This window comes from Plectropomus leopardus, chromosome 7 (genome assembly GCF_026936395.1).
Source record: "Plectropomus leopardus strain MGB_pleo_1.0 chromosome 7, ASM2693639v1, whole genome shotgun sequence".
Taxonomy (NCBI): domain Eukaryota; kingdom Metazoa; phylum Chordata; class Actinopteri; order Perciformes; family Serranidae; genus Plectropomus; species Plectropomus leopardus.
In genome coordinates, this window is record NC_142182.1 from 32,437,515 (window position 1) to 32,455,999 (window position 18,485).

The window sequence follows — 18,485 nt, forward strand, 5'->3', positions numbered from 1 at the left end:
CATGAAAAACAAATTCAGATGATTGTGGGATCAAAGCAGCAGATGTAAATGCGTGTAAACAAGCTAAGTAATACTACTTTAGCCAAATGCCCCCTTTTGTTTGAGTGAAATCTCGGCCATTTTTAATCTGCCACAGAGAACTGCTCAAGCTGTTGTTGTTGCAGCAACACACTCCAGCAGTTCTCCGGCCTGTAAAGCCTCCACCCCTCTCTCCTCTCTGTAGGTTGGGAGCTTTAAGGGAGGTGGGGGGGTGGTGGTGGTGGTGGGGGGTTCTAATCCCTCTATGTAATTACTGCTCCCTGCAATGGCCAGACCATCTCTGTGTAAATCAGATTAGCTGACCTAAATCGCTCTCGTTTCTCTCTACCCCATCAAACAATTCCTTATCTACACCCGGAGAGCTAAACAACACAGAGACACCACTCCTCCAACCTCCTGCCCCCCCACCACCCCCAAAGACATGGCCTGTTTATTTGATCAGCGCAGGAAAGCAAACAGTTTCTCCATGATACACAAACAGGCAGGGCTGGGCCGGTCCCTGCTGGGTGGCCGCAGAGCGAGGGGCAGGGGGCAGAGTTGCTGAAGACGGGCAGATAACCACGTCCACAACTTCCATACTGGGGCATTAAAAGCAAAAGAGGCGAGGCAGACACGGACGACGATGTTGCTCAACGGTAAATAAAGGTCACCGAACATGATAGAGATGTATTGCTCCTCTCTGCCTCCTTCCCATCCAATTTATTCCTCAGGTCATACATTTACAACTTTGAGAGGAGGAGGAGGATGAGGAGGAGGAGGTGGAGGAGGAGGTGGTGGAGGAGGAGGTGGTGGGGGGGGGGTTATAGAGAGGAAATGCTGCTCTTCAGTGGGAATAGAGACAGGCTAAAGTAAAGAGGGGGAACAAATGAGGTCTGTGATCCTGCCTGTCCCCCTCCTCTCCCCGCGCCCTCCCTCCCAAGCCCCAATCAGGCTGAACCACTGCTCTCAGCGCGACAGCCAGGCCTTTGTTGCTGTCTGAATGGAGGTTAAATATCCCTCGAAATCAGAGCTCTTTGGCTTTCTGGACGCATAGTCAGAGACCCAGTGCCTTTCACATGCTAATGCGCGTGTTTTTTTATTTCCTTTGTAACCATGGTTAGACAGCGGTATCATGCTAAAGGGCGATGAATAAAGCCGGTGAATTTGTTTTTTTCTCAGCTTTTTTTCCTCTCTCCTCTTTTCTCCCATCCCCTCCTCCTCCTCTCTCTCTCCCCCTCTTTTATCACCATCTCTTCGAGCCAGCCCACATTCCATCCCCCCCTCCTGCAGGGGTTTAAAAAAGCACAGATGGTCTCTCCTGACCTGCTATTCATCATTGTGTCAAAAGCTTTGTCAGAATAATGCGCCACAACAACAAGCTGAAGGATTTTATTTGTTTCCATTGATGAGGCCCCGTTAATTTCACAGACGTCTCATTAGGCTTAAACCACCAATTAATTTCTTTTGTTCTCATTAAATGGCTAATTCTAAACATGAACCGCGCTGACAATGAGTGCTGCTCAGAGCCGGAGCCCAGACAGCGCCGCTCCCGCCACGGAGCTACTGGGGCGTGAAGCAGGCAGGTAGAGGGAGAAAATTGAAGAGCAGGAGGGAGTGCGGGATGGGGGGAAGAGGAGATGGAGGGAGGGGGCAGGCGAATGAGAGAGAAAGTGGTGGCAAGAGCAGGAAAGAGCGAGAGAGCCCTGACAAAACCCTCTGTTAATTTGTAGATGCCCTTAACACTAGGCATGGATGGCAACTCATTAACTGCTTGCAGATTTTTTTTTTCTTTCTTCCCGTCAGGGGATCAAGTGGCCCTCAGGAGTAAAGGTTGCAATCATCTATTGGTGGCAGCAGCCGACACTCAGCTCCGAATGAAAAAGGAAAATAAAAATGATAGCAGAATAAATCAAAATACAAATGGGAACAGAAGAAAAAAAAAAAAGAAACGCGCAGACTGGGAAGTAAGGTAGTAATTTTTCTATTGGAAGTGGGCTCACAAAAGCTATCTTGTGCCTGCACTCCATTACAGCCGTGCAAGCTGTCATTATGGCCAAGGATATATGGAAGCCTCATAATATCCAGAGATTGGTAGTTTGTTAGACAGCACTGTACAATTTGCTGCAGCCTTGAAGGATCCTTGAGCCTCTCTTGACAATTTACCGAGGGAATTGCCGGAGCGTTGCCTTTTGTCTGCTGGAGACACAGGGGCAATTATCCAGCCTCCTGTAATGTTTCCCTGACTTTAATCTCCTGGCTGAGAGCGTAAAGCAGAATGGGTAAGGTTTCAGAGTGCCTCTGGGTTCTATTAACACACAACTGCTGTTTCTGTTCAGGCCAGGCAGCCAAGAGAGGACTGCAATCTGACAGACAGGCCTCCCCTGGGCTTTTAGGGAGAAAACATGATTATGTCATAATATATTTTCGAAAAGAGATCCATTTGAAAGATTGCCCCTCTGTCTTTTCAATCTAACATGGCTCTGCTTTTGTCAGGCGCAGTGGGAGCACTGGGAATGACAGCTGCTTCAATGAACCAAACAGGAATAGAAATAAAGTGTTTACCAGGAAAAGAAAAAAAAAATCACCAGAGACCGGAAGCAGGGGAAAGAAATCCAGTTTCGCTGACAATTTCATCAAATAAATCTCATTAGTCTGGTGTCAACATTTTTGCTGGGTTTACTTTACTTTACTTTAGTAAATACCTTGCAAAGCCTGATACAATGTCTTTTTTGGAGGTTAAAGTTAAAATTCTCTATAAGGGGTTCGGCCAACAAATTTTACAGTAACTAGCAGCTTCTCATTCTTGCACCTTTTATATTGTTATATTTTATATTTTATATTTGTATCTTCTATTTTATCTTTTTTCCTTTTTTTTCTATATTTATGTTGCACCAAACCACCAGAACAAATTCCTCGTATTGTGTTAACTATACATGGCAATAAATCTTTTCTGATTCTGATTAACTATGTAAAGAGCCTGACATCTCTTTCCATAGAATTTTACTTTAAAACTCTTTACCCCCCCCCTTTTTTTATTTTTTCTCTGTTCTACCTAAACTTACCTTAGTCATTATTCTATACATTTATATGTGTTGTTAAGTGGCTGTCATATTTGTTATTATTCCTCAACCTTGGATGAGAGGGGCAGGGGTGGGGTGGTGTTGGTTCATTGTTGGAATAACTTGTAATGACTCTTAAAATGTTCATAAAATATATTCATTTAAAAAAGAAAAAGCTGCAGAATTGTTTCTTTCGTAAAATCACACCTATGCCCTAACTCTGAACTGTCACCATAAATTAAAAAATTACACTCAGTAAAATATAAGAGCTGCAAAAGTCTGATAGTTGATACAATATTATATTGACAAAAAACTGACAACTTTTTTGATGATCGATTCTGGGGCTGCACAATTTGCAAAAATTCATGCTAAAATTATTTTTAAAAGATATTGCAATTGTGATATGAGTCATGACTTTAATGGTAATGGTAATCTTTGCATTTAAATTTTCCTGGGAAAAAAACGCTATGTTTATCTTGAAATGTAGTGACACATTTTACCTTTATCTAAGTACTGCAGCTCCTGTGATTTGGATATTACACTTCTTACGATTTTGATAGTATTTTGATTATTTGTACAGCCCTAATGGATTAATCATTTTAGTCACGATCATGCAAAAATGACAAAATATTCTCCAGTCTCAGTGCGTCAGATGCCTTCTTTTGTTATGTATGATATTAAAGTGAATACCTTTGGGTTTTGTACTGTTGGTTCAGTTAAACATAATATATGATTAGATCTCCTTGGGCTGTGTAAAATTATAACCGGCACGTTTTGCGATTTTATGACTATTTTCAAACAATTTATCTATTAATACAGAAATAAACTACTCAAAATGAAAATCATTGTAACTTGCAGCCTTAAAAATATTACTGTCCACTGGATTGTCTATAGTCCAGACTGAAACTTTGTCTAACAAAATGTTAGCTACTGTGCCCAGTAGGTGTATCATTCTGTGGCTGAGAATAACACTTGAGCTTTGAGTACAGAGTATTTGGACAGGGCTGAGCTCTCCAGCACAGAGATCATGCAGCCACTTCACTACTTATAAGAGTAAGAGCTTTCCAAAAAGCCAAGAGACAAGGGCGGACAATCTTGTGATCAAAGTATACGCCTTTTAGAGTGTAGGCAGCTCTCTGCACCTCTCCAGTGATGACTACAGTGCACTATACCAATACTGAAATGAGAGAAGTTACTCTGAGGAAAGCAAGAGGTCCAGTGTTCCCAAACAGAGTACGAGATGCTACATATGAGGCATTTACATTGCTCAGATAATGGGTAAAAATATTACCTTTCCCTTACACTAGTCAATCTACTGTTGCTGCTGTTAGAACAATGCAAAGCTGAAAATTTAACTTAGTAACTACTGTGAAATTATAATTAGGATATGCATCTTGGAGAAGATATATGAAAGTAGTCTGCGTGGATGTGACCTTACAATCAACACTTTCAGTGAGTGTTGCTTTTGTCACATTTTACACATAATCATAATCAGGGCCAATAATTTATTTATTATTTATTTATGTCTTATTTCTATTTTTTATTATTTTATTTTATTTTAAAAGTGGAAAGAAAACAAGAAAAAAAGCATTTTACTGTATTTAATCATTTCAAAAACAGTCTCTTAACCTCTACCATAGTGATACTCAACTTGTAACCCGACGGCCAGATCTGACCTTCAATAGGGGCCCGAGTGGGCCCCCAACCATTCTCTGATTCACAATAAAAAAATAAAGTGATTCACATTGGGAACTGTTTTTGTGTGTTTAGTATACATAAGGTGCCAGAGTGCATAAAAGAGCATTGTAATAGATCTTAGAGCTCAAAAAAAGTGCAAATGGAGGATCCCACACTCCTAACTAAGCCCCTATGGTCTAAAATCCTAGAAATGTCCCATAATCCTAGATTCACCCTGAAACCCTACAAACATCCTAAAATCCTAGAAATGTCTTAAAATCTAGAAATGTCCAAAATTCCTACAAATGTCCTGAAATCCTAGAAACATCCCAAAATCCTAGAAATGTCCTCAAATCCAAGAAATTTCTTAAAACCACATACACAACACTGTATATGAATGAACTAAAATTCAAGAAATGTCTTACAATCCTACAAACTTCCTAAAATTCTGGAACCATCCTAAAGCTCTAGAGATGTCCTAAATCCAAGAAACATACTAAAATCCTTGAAATGTCCTAAAATCCCAGAAATGTGCTAAAATCCGTCAAATATCCTTAAATCCACGAAATGTCCTAAAATCCTTCAAATGTACACCTAAAATCCTGGAACATACTAAAGTCCTAGATGTGTCTTAAAATTCTGCAAACATTCTAGCAGTAGCTCAGCTCTCAGGGACTTGGGTACCACAGGGTCACCAGTTCAAGTTTCCATCTGGACCAAGTATGGAACATGCACTGGTGGCCGGAGGGGTGCCAGTTCACCTCCTGCGCACTGCCAAGGTCGTCTTGAGCAAGGCACCAAAACCCCAACTGCTTGGGGCGCCTGCCCATGAGCAGCCCCCTAACACTGACATCATAATATATGTGCATAGGTCCTTTTTGTGCAGGTGTGTATTTTGGGCCTGTGTTTGTCTGTGACATGTAAATGACAAGAGTGAAATAAAAATGGAATTTCCTCTTGGGGATTAATAACGTATGTCTTCCTATTCTTCTTATGTCTTCTTAAAATCCTAGAAATGTCCCCAAAGCCTAGAAACTTGTATGGGGCTGCTAAAACTGACCCCTGGACTCCTGTCATTTTACAGAAGTGGCCCCTAAAGGAAACTCAGTTGAATATTTCTGGTCTAAGGCGTGATACAAAGTATCTGACAAGGTATCAGTGTGGATAACCAACTCTTTTAAAGTCATAATATAATATCATGAGGGTTCAGAGCCTTGTTCCTCTAATCAAGTCAAGCTAAGTCAGCTAACTGAATTAGCTTGATTTGATAGTTGATTTGACACGATTCTGGAAAGTTACTATTCTTCAGAGTCGGTTGAAATGTATCTGAGGCTATGTTTACAGAAATATCAATCACTCACCCACTGAAGGCTGCAAAATGTGGCTGTTGTTTCCCGTAGATCTCCCCAGGTTAGCTTGTTGGCTTGAGCTGTTGTTGAGTTGAGTTGGTCGAGTTGTGATGGATCCCAATAGTTTCACGGCGGAAAGTGGTATCAAAAGTCCGTAGAAATGTATCAAACCACCACTTCAGCGAAGTCCACATCTCTGCCGGTCTTCTGCACGATCAGTATACTGTCGTCGGTGGTCGTTTTGACAGATTGTGGCAAAATTCAACACTTGCGGTGTCGATGTAAAACTCCTAGGACAAGGCTAGCTAATGGTTAGCTTAGCGCGAGAAGGCTAACTCATCCATAGTCGGAACATTTGCACGAGCCTGCTTACATGATGCGTCAGCTAAATAACATTGTGTCATATACAATAAACTCAGCTAGCAGCGATAGCTTACTGACCGAAATGTCTATGGTTTTTTGTTTTCAGACAGCAGAAAATAGGCTACTGTAGCCTAGTTATTCAGACTACAACAGCCGGGCGAGTTGACAGGTGCGCTGCCCTACCTCTAATTGGATGGGAAGATTTCACAATTCAACATGCACCGTTTGTATTTCACAATAAAAGAGCGTGTCTTACTCGATAAAAAAAATAGTATTTACATTTATGATTGATGCTTTAGTGCTGAAGGAAATATTCAGATCCTAGTAGGCTTCCAATAACACACTGTAAAATCATTTCTGAGTTCTACAATGAACATGTTGGGCAACTCAACTAAAGTACAGTTAGCCAAAAATTGACTTAACTGACTTGATTAAAAAGTGCTAAAATAAAACAACAACAACAACAACAATACTACTACTACTACTACTACTACTACTACTACTACTACTACTACAACTAATAATAATAATAAATATGGTTTTCTTAAAAACTAATTTCTTAACTAATTTTTTAAAAATTAATTTACTCTTTTTTTGTTTTCTTGTCACCTTTTATTCATTTTTCACCATCTGTGGGACATTTCATGGCAAGATGCTGATTGCCTTTTTCCCCATGCTTTAGTAATCAAACCAATGTGCTACGCAGCACAGAAAAACTGATGTCGATCCGGTCTCAAAAAAGGGTTAAATATTACTGTAGTACTTCAAATGCACCAAAGGTAAAAAAAAAAAATTAGCCATCAATCTCAGACAAAAGTCTCCATTCAGTTCAGGAAATGTGCAGTAAGTACAGTTGTATTCATTTCATGGAGTTAAATCAACTGGTATAATAATTACTGAAATAACTGAGATACATCCATAATAACTACTTATGAAATATAGGCCTTGAAACCTACAATATTAAATGGACAGTCCCCCTCTTTTAATTCAGAGTATGTGCTCAAGCTGTTAATCAGATATATTAAAAAAATGAAAAATCTTACAAGTAAACACAGGCAGAAGAAGGGGCCAAAGGGAAATCCAACTCCCACCACTTTAGCTCAATACCACCATTTCCTCTGTAATTAGTCATGTTGCTTATGCACCTCCAGCTGTGCCTTAATCAAAGAATGTGTGTGGAAATATAATTACCATGTTAGCATAATGCACATAATAAAGAAGTACTTGTAGTTGTCTTGATCTCCACATCAAAGAGCAAGTTGGTTCCTTCTCAGGGCATTAGTATCATACAAATCTAATTACTCTGGGTATTGAATTACTGGGTTTTAGTGGATACTTGGAACAAATACAAAGGAATGTCCCGACTGCTCTTTCAGTGGGAAACAACCATTACAAAAAGGGCAGCAGTGAGAAGACGGTGAAATAAAACTCTGATAATGTGCGGTCATCTGCTCCTCAGGACACATCAGGAGGAATTTTAGCTTTCTCTAACTCTGCGGCCCTCCAGCTGCGCTGACACAAACCTGCCCAGCACAGACAGTCCCTTGACCTCAATATCTAAAATAGCATCCAGTCCATTACTGTGCCCGCATCCTCTGACTAAGCTCTGAGACTCCACAGGGTGAAGTGCAACATCAAGTTCTCATGTAGAAAGTCCCGCGGACATCAGTAGTCTGAACACAGCGGCGGCGGCGGCAAGGGCGGCAGCAATCCGGCCTAATCCAAATGAATCCGGGTCTCCCAGGTTTGTTCATCCTGGTTGGAGGGTGATGACTGCTCTGCTCTGCTGGGGTGCTTATCTGCTGTCAGTGGTCGGTGGCTGTACAGGCCCCGTGTTATCAGTGCTCAGCCTGCTCGGGGATTGGAGGGCCCATGGAAAGTAAACATAGAACCTGTCCTTTGCTTATCTATCCCAGGAGAGAGAGAGAGAGTGTGTATTATGTATGTGTGACTGTGTGAGGGAGAGAGAGATGCACACGAGGAGAGAGAGAGAGAAGCTTGTTTCCATGGCAACCTCCTCCTTTAACCCCCCCACCCCTCCCCTCTGGAGGAGAACCCTGGTGGTCTTTGTGTAATGCGATTCCACTAGAATGCACTGTGGATTAGAGCTGCACTGCCTTCAGGCCCTAGGCAGGGCAACAGTGAAGACATTATTACCCAGATCAAATGCTGTAATCACTAGGCACTGGGGGCTTTCACATCCATTGCAGATAAAACCTAGGACTGGCAATACTCAGGTGATTAGGGGATTATTATTCTGCATTTCAGCACGGTGCCAGTCCCTCGCTGTTGGAAAAAAAAAAAAACTGATTCTCTGTGTGATGGATGGGGGAGGGCGGAAAACAGAAAGCCAGCCAAAAGAACCAGCCAGAATTCTGGTGGACTGTGATCAATGCCTGGCAACTACAAAAAAAAAAAAAAAAGACAGCATTCACACAGTGGTTTGCATGTGCAAGCCCACATATTCAGACCCCCTTGATATTCTGTAGGGTCTTGGCAATAACAATGTGAGCAGAAGTAGAGAATTTGATGTTCTGCTGTAAACACTCAGGCCGCTGTAGTTTCCTAGTCTGCACCGTAGCCCTTCGTTAAAATAGAACAAGGCAGCATGGGCTTTTGCATGAGAACCTGCTGAAAGCCCTCCATTAAGAGGTGGATCAGCGGAAGGTGAGACAATGACCCCCTCAGTGTCCAGCAATAGCCACTCTGAGGTACAACCTTTCATCTGCAGATATTCCAGTGTTTAAGTGAGGAAGAAAATTCTACTTGAGCAAGGAGCTTAAGCTACAAATGCACACAGGAAGTACACACTTCAGCAATGTGGGAAAAGAAAGACTATAGCTTTTAACAAATGAGCCCGTGAGAGCCGAGCATGGCGGCCGGCTCCATGCTGAAAGCATCCGGCTTCCCTTTTATAATCTAACAACAACATCTCTGAAGAGGCAGCCATATGAAGGGCTCACAGCTTCACGCACAGAGTCCTAAGAGCCTCGCTCTGGAGTGGAGGGACCGGGCCATTCACCTCATCCTGCCCAAAAGTACTCCACAAACCAAAAGACCACTCAAGAGAGCTCAAGAGCAGTGTTTGCGTCATATTTCTGAAGTGGCGCAGCATGAAAAACTCGTCCTTATTGTATCACTTTGAGACGGCTGTGCACTTTTAGTGCAGTCGCCATGCATGGATACAACAACCCTAAAAAAAGATGGTGGCAGACAGTGACCACAGTTTGTTACAGTACAGTGTGACTCTGAAAGCTGCAAGAAGTCATTACTTCTTGGAGTTAAAGCCATCACCAGATGTCACTAACAGGTTCTCTAACAGCATCCAGACTGCTTTCCCCCATGTCTGCTGTCCTCCTGAGACGATTGTCAAGTCCTATCTGGATGCATTTAAGGCCATTTACTGATGGGCTTCCATTTACTGTTAGGGAGAGCCTGTAAGTAAGTCTGTATATACTTCAGATGCAGACTAGAGAAAGAAAGCCCTCACCAGCAGCGAGGGCACAGGGCAGAGTGCACTTTGAGGACACATCACTGGTTAAAAGTCAAGCCAGGAGACATTAAGCTTGTCAATACATGCACTGCATTTCTGTCAGGTGCTGCTTTAGCTGGTCTTCACTCCCCGCCCCACTGAAGCACATAACAATATGAGTCTACAAATCTAAAACTGCCTTACTTAGAGGCATTGTTTGACATTTCGTTAAATTAACTTTGCCATCTTTGTGTTGAAAATTTGATGAGAAGATTGACGCAACTTCCAAAACTCATGTACGGTAAATATGAAGCCAAAGCCAGGTGCCAGTTAGCTTAGCATAGCATAAAGAGTAGAAGCAGGGAAACAGCGATCCTGGCTCTGTCCAAAAGACATTTTTAGACTGAAAAAAACCCCAGCTTGACTAGCATTAGATGGTTAGGCAGGTTGACCAGCTTGTTTGACCACCTTAAAGTATGTTTTTGCATAACTCTGGACAGTTTAGGTGGTCATACTAGCTTGTGATGGTCACTGTAAATCACAGCATCATGAGGGGGAAGTATGAAAAGCAAAGGGCATAAATCAGTCTACTGGGTCAGGACCGTCTAAGACCGTCTTCAACCAGCTAAAACTAAAACTAGCTACCAGCATAAAATGGTTTTTAGCCGTTTTATTCTGCAGGGGGGAAACTTTTTCATAGTTCTTAGAGGCCTAATTTTTTGTAATGTCCACACCACAAGAACAAGCTGTTCATAAAATGCAGTTTTGAGGACTTTTTTAGCTCCTATTTCAGAGCAGGTACTCTCCCAGCACGACAGGAACCACGGGTGGTGTCAATGCAGCACCAGTAACCAGTAATTTTTAAAAAACATTTAGTTTCATGGGAACAACACACAACACAAACAACAGCTCATAGCAAAAATTAAAAAAAAGGATGAACGAATAGACCAGCAGTGTTGTCCAGGCTCTTCTGAGCATATATGCGACGCTGGAAATACGACACAGAACAAAACAAAAATGACGCTGACTCACAGTACATCACTTCAATGTTCCTATTAGCGATGCAAACAGAAACACATAAAAAGCCCTTGTAGTTCTCCAAGTGGGCATTTCCTCTCAGGGGAGTCCCCAGAACTATTAAGTCTGAAAAACACCTAAAGTCAGATGACCAGCGCCTTTAAAGCTCACCAATAAACACATTATACCTCGTTTATGAAATCCAAAATTTGAGGTAACAAAAAAAGTTGGGATTTTACAATTGGCTATGTGTTTGACTACTTCTTGGTAAGTAGCTTCCAGGAGTTAGTCATCACAGATTCAAGGAAACTTCTAAGCTATAGAAATGCTGATAGGCAGAATTTGTGCTCGCTGTTTCTCCCTGGTTTCAATGTTTATGCTAAACTAAGCTAACTGGCTTCAGATTTACCAAACATGGTTCATGGGTCCAGTACCAACCTTGTCATCCACCTCTCTGCAAGAGGACAAATAATCTTCTTTTTAACCTGTTCTTTTTTTTTTTTTTTTTACTACAAAAAAGCAAATAATTCCTTAAAACGTGCAACAGTAGCGAGGCACCAATGCTACAGAAATTCAACCATTTTTTAATATAAAAACAGTTTATTGATTTATCAACAACTGTTAACTGTACAGTCCTTAGGGATGATGACACGTGTATGCTACACAGTCTAATGTGTGTTTATGAGAGAGACCATTCCTGCCTATGAGAAGATTGTAGCTGAATATTATGAAATACTGAAGAAAGCAAACAGGGCATACCCAAAATGTCAAATGTGGTAATGGCTTTGCCTGCCACCTTTATGAGTAACCACGTAAGTCTCACGCATCAGTCACAGAGAGTCAAACGAGAGAGGCAATAATTAACTCTTTGACTGATGACTAAACTTTGCTGAGTGGAGAAATGATACAATAGTCGAGGCTGAACTCCAGTCACAGCTGCTTCTCCAAAAAACAAACCCACGAGTCCTCCAGTAAATAGTTATCCATTTCAATGTCATTGAAAGCAGCCAGTGTTCAGTGATAGGTCTTCATTATAAAGTTAAATTTCTGCTGACCAGGGCCAAAGGGTAGACGTAACTGGAAACCATGATTTTCTCCTTCTTCCAGGGACTTTTTCCAGAATCTCCACTGCTAAAATCCATGGGACAAACGTCTGTGTTACAGCAAACAGCGAAGAAAAAAAAAAAAAAAAAAAGAAAAGTGCCGTTGTCAGGGAGAAAAAAAAATCCAAATTAGATTTCCGAAAAGGTCATTCTGGACAACGAACATGAAAAAAAAGCAGAGGAGGGAAAAAAACTGAAATAGAATATCCTCTTACAAAGTCCTAATCTAATTTCCATCCCCGGAGGGGACAGAAAATCACGAAGAGAACAAGAAAGAACCATCACAAGCGTAACTGGACACCAAAATATAAATCTATAAAAGGCCTTTTATTACTCCATTATGTACACTTTTCACAGGACCTCCAAGGGAGAAGCTCCAGAGCGAAGCGCCGCTTCTTGTTGTGTCATGGAACTTTATCTCCACGTTAAAAAGGACGAATAAAAAAAGAAATATCCAACAAACAGAAAAACAGCAAGACATTATTTTCTTCTTAGTGCCTTGGGGAACTGCACTTGCTGTACAAGTGTTAGTTGTATGAGTGAGGAAGGGCAGAGCCGAAAGGTCACAGCATCCACGGCCACAACAGCACCAACGTCCACTTCAGTCTGGCACTGCCAAACTTCCTGCCCATCCACCCCGGGGCTGCAGGCAACATCCATGCTGTCTGTGTGAGGGAAGGTAGATGAAGAAGAGTCTACTGTTCCTGAGCATGAGCATGCTCCCATCCAAGCAGTCTGTTCTAGTAGATCACTTCATATACAGTGGCCTTCTTGTCACCAGAGCCTGTCACAATATACTTGTCGTCTGTCGAGATGTCACAGCTCAGGACAGATGAGGATTCCTTCGACTGAAGAAGAAGATGAAAAACACGTTAGTCTCGGAGGCGGTCAACATTCTCAACGACATTTGAAGTTAAGTGGAGAAGATTAGCTGACTACAGGGCAAGATGAGTTTGCAGCGACATCAACTTCTGGCCTGATGCCCCTCAAAAAGACTTCTTTGTCAGGTCAATAATTCAGGTTCAGTTTTCACTGATAGGAGAGTCCTGTCAGACAGCGGTCGCTGTGCCCTTCCTCTCAGAGACAACTGTGCATACTTTTGGACTGGCTGCAGACAGAGTGTATTGATCTGCATACCTGGAATATGCTGGCGCCATAAGGAGTCCTCCAAGCATTCAACAGATTGTCCTTCCCAGTGCTTACGAACCATTTACCTGCAGAGGAAACAGCAGTGCAATCAGGCATAAAAAAATTTAAACTGGACAAAATGGATAGTGTATCTTTCACGTATCAGACCTAATTCTGTGTGAACACGGAGAAATGCACTATAGTGTAACTAGTAGCCACCCATTGTGTATTTGTGTCTGTTGTCATCCAACACCCTTGTCTAAAGACTGTATTTTTTTGTTTGCCTCTTTAGTTATTTTCTACCGTTATTTTAGTTATTTTTTTATTTACTAAATTACCCCCTTTTTCATTTTTCCCAGCCTATCTATTTGTTGTTGTATCTTTTTAGTTCATTTCTTTACTTAGTCTATTTTTTCCATTTTTACATGATTTAAAGGTCTTCGTGTTCATATGGTTGTGTATTTTTTATTGTACATTCATATAAACCAATAAAAAGAGGATTACAAAAAAAGTGGTATGAAAAAATTAGGAGGGGGTGGATCAATTCACACAAGAATCACAACTTTTTAAAACATTTTCTTATGCTTTTGTTAATGCCGAAATTAATCTAATTCAAATGTGGAAGTGGAAGGAAGTTGCCACTTTTATTGTAGCAAGTACCATGATGTCATATCTGTTTAAAGGAAAGTAAAGCTGAAGCGAGAAAGTAGAAAATAGCAGACTGTCTGAGTACATGGATCTTCAGCTGCCAGCACAGCCTCCCTGCCGCAACAGCAAACTTTCTGTTGCTGCCATGACACAGATTAGCCCCAGCCTGTTGTGACCGCGAGCACTGAGGCTTGCACTGGCTCAGTGTGAGTTGTGAAGGGACCACAGGGTGCACTTAGTAGCTAATTCTTGTCTCATTTGTGATCTGATATACAGAGAGAGCTAAATCAACGCGCCACACAGACAATGAAATTTAGATTTTATCCATTTGAAATGCTAAAAAAGAGAAAATCAATAAGCAGTCAATGTAAATGATTTGGCAGCTTCCACAAATAAATGAGTGTATGGGAAACACTGCATTAGCTTGATGGGCAGGGCTGAGACTATAAACTAGTTATCTTTACCACTTTTTCTATGCAGTAAACAGGGTGATGCTGCTGAATATATGTCAGAAAGACTGACTGACATGAGAAATGTATTGCTTTTGGAAATATGTCTCATAATATACAGCCTCTAGACATATATGATTCAACAAAATTTGCAATAAACAGTAATATCAAATCGCAATACTTAAAAATTGCACTTTTGTCCTCTGTATGAACTGAACTCTTTTTTCTTGATATTTATATTGTCTGTGACCTGCCAAGGGACTACAGATGTAAATGAGCAGAACTGCTAACTCCAGCTTATTTACATTTATATTTGAAACTGATTTTCATTAATAAGCTGTGTCCCTTTTAAATAAACATTAAATAAAGAAATAAAAATCACAAAACGTATCAAATCATCAAATCAAGATATAAGCATGTGGTCCCAGCCTAACCAAAAATACCTACAAATAAAGAGCATCTGGTAACCTTCAAAACACAATAGGCATTCAGACTGTAAAAAGGCCACTGTAGTTTTTGCACTTAATAAAATAGGACAGGCTGAGGCCCCTCTGTGGTTAAGTACAGTCAGCATTATCCCTCTCTCATTTTCTGTGTGTGTGTTCATACCACAATAGGCGAACTTGAGGGAGAGGACACAGCTCTCGTGCAGGTGGAGCTGATACTTGTCAGGCTTTGAGTGGTGGAGCACCTCCACGTTGCTGCTCTCCATGCCCACAGCTAGCCACTCTCCGGTCGGACAGTAGCCCAAGGAGAAGATCTGGAAACAGGACGGAGCAGTGGTTACTGAGAGTTCTGGGCCTAAAAAGGAACTCCACAGTAAGTCTGTGGATGTGTGCTATCCATTACACTGAGCTACAGTGTTGTACCTGTGAAGTGAAGTCATGCTGCTGCAGCTGTCGACCCTCCCTCAGATCCCAGGAGCGAACAGTGTTGTCAAGGCCACCCGTCCACAGCTTAGTGCCGTCATGGGATATGTCGATACAGCTAGCACCATCCGTGTGACCCTGGAACTGCCTGCAATCAAAGTCAGAAGGCATACAAACATGTATTGACATCCCGTTTGTAAATTACTCACACAACAGCAGACCTGTTGTGGGTCCCACGCAGTGTGAATAAGTGTTTTATTCCAACCTGACGAGAGTCTGGTTGTGCAGGTCCCAAACGGCAATGTTCCCATCACTGCAGCAGGAGAAGCAGACTTTGGCGTCGGGGCTGATGGCCAAGGCGTAGCACGCCGGGGCTGAGGAGGTGAGCTCAGCCTTGATGCGGGGTGTCTGAGAGGCCAGATCCCAGATGGTCAATGTGCTGGCCTCCCCTCCAACAATCAATGTGCGGCCATCAGGCAGCAGCTTACAGGAGCGGATGTAGTTATCCCTGTTCTGTTGCACAGAGGACAAAGCCAATCAATACATGTTCAGGTCAGTGGAGCTACAGAGAAAGATTTAGGAACAAGTCGCTGGGAAAGGAGGATGAAAATCCTTCTGTCATAACAAACCATCAGAAAGGTATTTGTAAACATACTCTGGTAGACTTTGAAATTTTAGCTTATTACATTGCCACATTTATTTACATGTCAAGTAGGGCTGTTTAATTTTTAAAAAATGCAATCAATTGCAGAATTTCTGTAATTAATTGTGATTAATTGCATTTTGTAATCACATTTTCAATTCCATTATTTTGCATTACAAAACAGTTATGAAGTCCTTGACAAGGTGAAGCAATTATTACTAGATTGTCTTCATTGAAAATCAGTTGACAGCAAAAAATTACATGGGACTGGCATAAAGTGGGCTGGTCTGTAAAGGGGACTCATGGGTGACCATAAACCCATTTTCATTCAGATATCTGAAGGTCCATCCGTCTGGAGAAACTTGGATTTCTCCTCAAAGGTGCCCTTCATTCTATTGAATGAATTTCGAGGCCTCTCCTAAATGATATTGATTCTTTGACCTTCCAGCCTGGTTGTTATGACTGAGCCTCCCAGTTTGTTTGCTTGTTTTATTTGCTTGTCTGTTTTTTGTGTTATTGTTTTTCAATATTTTCCCATTTGTTTGCTTTTTTTTGTAATTTTCATCCAAATATTTATTGATTATTTTCTTATGTGTGTAAGGTATTGGTAATTTCGATGTCATTGCAACCCTCCCAGAGAAGCAAGCATAACATGGCTGACACCACTGGATTCTGAAAGGTCTTCTAGTTTCATATGAAACCAGTATCATCATTGTAGCTTTAAAACTTAGCCTCTTAAAACATGGAAATGTCAGTCTGTGATTAATACGGTAAAAAAAATAGAGGAAAAAAACATTTTTTATGGACCTTAATCACATTATGATCCACATGTTACTGCCGATAGCCCTAATATCAAGCCAACTATTAAAATGTTGCCTGACTTTTAGCATTTTCTTCCTTTTTTTGGTGCCAAAAATACTTTCTTCTACTTTACACAAACACTGTCTGAAAGCATCAGCTGCATTTGTGTACCAGTACATTTGCTGTGTGCCTGCTACGGTCCTCATGTATAACAAAGGATTATCCCACTGTGAAAGGAACGAGGTTGTGTATACAGTTCATTACCTTTTGAAACAATGACACGAACTGAACTAAGTGTAAAACATTTGAAAAAAAAAGTTGTTGATGAGTCAAACGTGAATCAGCAGCAACGCTCACCAGACAGTCCAGTTGGGACACGGGGCTCTTGCTGCCAGGTTGGCTGATGTCCCAGATTTTGACACAGCCTTTGCCACCAGTGTACACATGACGCGTGGGGTTGCTAATGGTTACAGCGCACACCACCTCGCCGTGGCTCAGTGTGTTTATTTGACGGGCGTGGCGTGGGATACCGGGGCCGATCAGGGCGTCGGGCGGGAAGGGCACGGGCTGCATCTGACCATCTGCACTGACGTGGAAGGAGTAAGCCCTGATGGAAAACATGTGTTTTATATTACCGCTGTTTTTCTTTGTTGTTTTTTTTAATTTAAGAGTAGAACACATTTGGTGAGACACTTACGGTTTGCCACCAGAAATGGATGTGAGGCTGGCTGGAAGGCCTGGAGCTCTCATGTGGGTGTGAGGATCAAACCCCTGAAAGATGACAAGACGGAAAACCTTTGAATAACAGATCTGCTGCTGACCAGTGATCACAGTCAAAACCACATGGTGTTTTTCCTGAAAGAAACAGCTCAACATGCTCAGTCACTTTGTTGCATGAAGTTAGATGTGAAGATCGCTACCACTCTCACATCTGGCTGTTAAATTTGAAGCTACAGTACTAGCTAGCTACTTAGCTTAGCATTAAGACTGCAAACAGGGACAAGCAGTGAGCCTCGCTCTGTCCTAAAGTAAAAAATGTATATAATTTTTTCATTTTTTACTGGTCACGAACCCGCTCATAAGCCCATTTTGCACAGAAATCCTACAATATTGTCACAGCAAAAATCCGTCATTATGCTGGCTTTGCTCTTTCACACAGAACCAAACAATGTTGACAGAGGCGTAGATTTCGAGGGGGATGCAGGGGTCACATTCCCCTCAATATGATGAACATGTGCATTTGTCCACCCCAATAAAAGCATGAAAGTAGCAGAGGGCCTTACTATAACATAAATAAAAAGTTTTCCCCATGAATTTATTCAGAAAGGGCAAAACTTATTGAATTAAAAATTACAAGAATGCAGTAATCTGAGTGTCCTGAAGCCCTAACATGCCGAGTTGTTTTGAAAAAACATCACACAAAGAGATAGGCTTCTGGAGTTAGCAGCAAGCAACATATCCCTTGGGCACATTGATTATTTTGGACGAGCAGTATGGAGACGTTGTGGTTTTATATAAAACTTCACCCAGCTTTCCCTCAGCATGAAAGTAAGTATTGAATTTTCATTTTGGGTGTAGTATCCCTTTAACTCTATGCAGTGCTTTAAGTGATCCCAAATACAGCTAAACGAAACGTGCAGGAAAGGGTGTTACCATGGGAGAGCGTCCGTAGGCCGCTGCTGCTGCGGCACTCATCTGAGGGGAGATGTGCAGACCAGCATACACACCAGGACTCGTCAGGCCTCCGTTCATTTCATGATGGCCCATCATGGCAAAGGGAGTCGGGTAGGAGCCAGCGATGGACAGAGGGGTGCGCAGAGCTGGGGCTGCTGCAGACAAAGACAGGAGAGGAGTGTTGGTTTGTGACATAACAGTACAGTGCGGGGAGG

The 18,485-nt window shown here is 41.8% G+C and overlaps 2 protein-coding genes across 3 annotated transcripts in view; both read right to left on the minus strand.

Annotated features, from left to right (window-relative positions):
• ddb2 (damage-specific DNA binding protein 2) overlaps positions 1-6,648 on the minus strand; it is a 98,678-nt gene extending 92,030 nt beyond the window's left edge. For both annotated transcript variants that reach the window (XM_088080527.1, XM_088080528.1), the window contains exon 1: positions 6,116-6,648. The gene's annotated coding sequence lies outside the window, so the exon portion shown is untranslated. The remainder of the gene's footprint in view (positions 1-6,115) is intronic.
• Positions 6,649-10,892: 4,244 nt separating this feature from the next.
• tle3a (TLE family member 3, transcriptional corepressor a) overlaps positions 10,893-18,485 on the minus strand; it is a 29,311-nt gene continuing 21,718 nt past the window's right edge. Inside the window, exons 15-22 of the mRNA XM_042495702.2 lie at positions 18,250-18,425; positions 17,294-17,367; positions 16,954-17,203; positions 15,418-15,665; positions 15,153-15,300; positions 14,893-15,043; positions 13,196-13,272; positions 10,893-12,906 (exon numbers count right to left, since the gene is read on the minus strand). Of these exons, the coding sequence (XP_042351636.2) occupies positions 12,799-12,906; positions 13,196-13,272; positions 14,893-15,043; positions 15,153-15,300; positions 15,418-15,665; positions 16,954-17,203; positions 17,294-17,367; positions 18,250-18,425 (1,232 nt within the window). The 3' untranslated portion in view covers positions 10,893-12,798. The remainder of the gene's footprint in view (positions 12,907-13,195; positions 13,273-14,892; positions 15,044-15,152; positions 15,301-15,417; positions 15,666-16,953; positions 17,204-17,293; positions 17,368-18,249; positions 18,426-18,485) is intronic.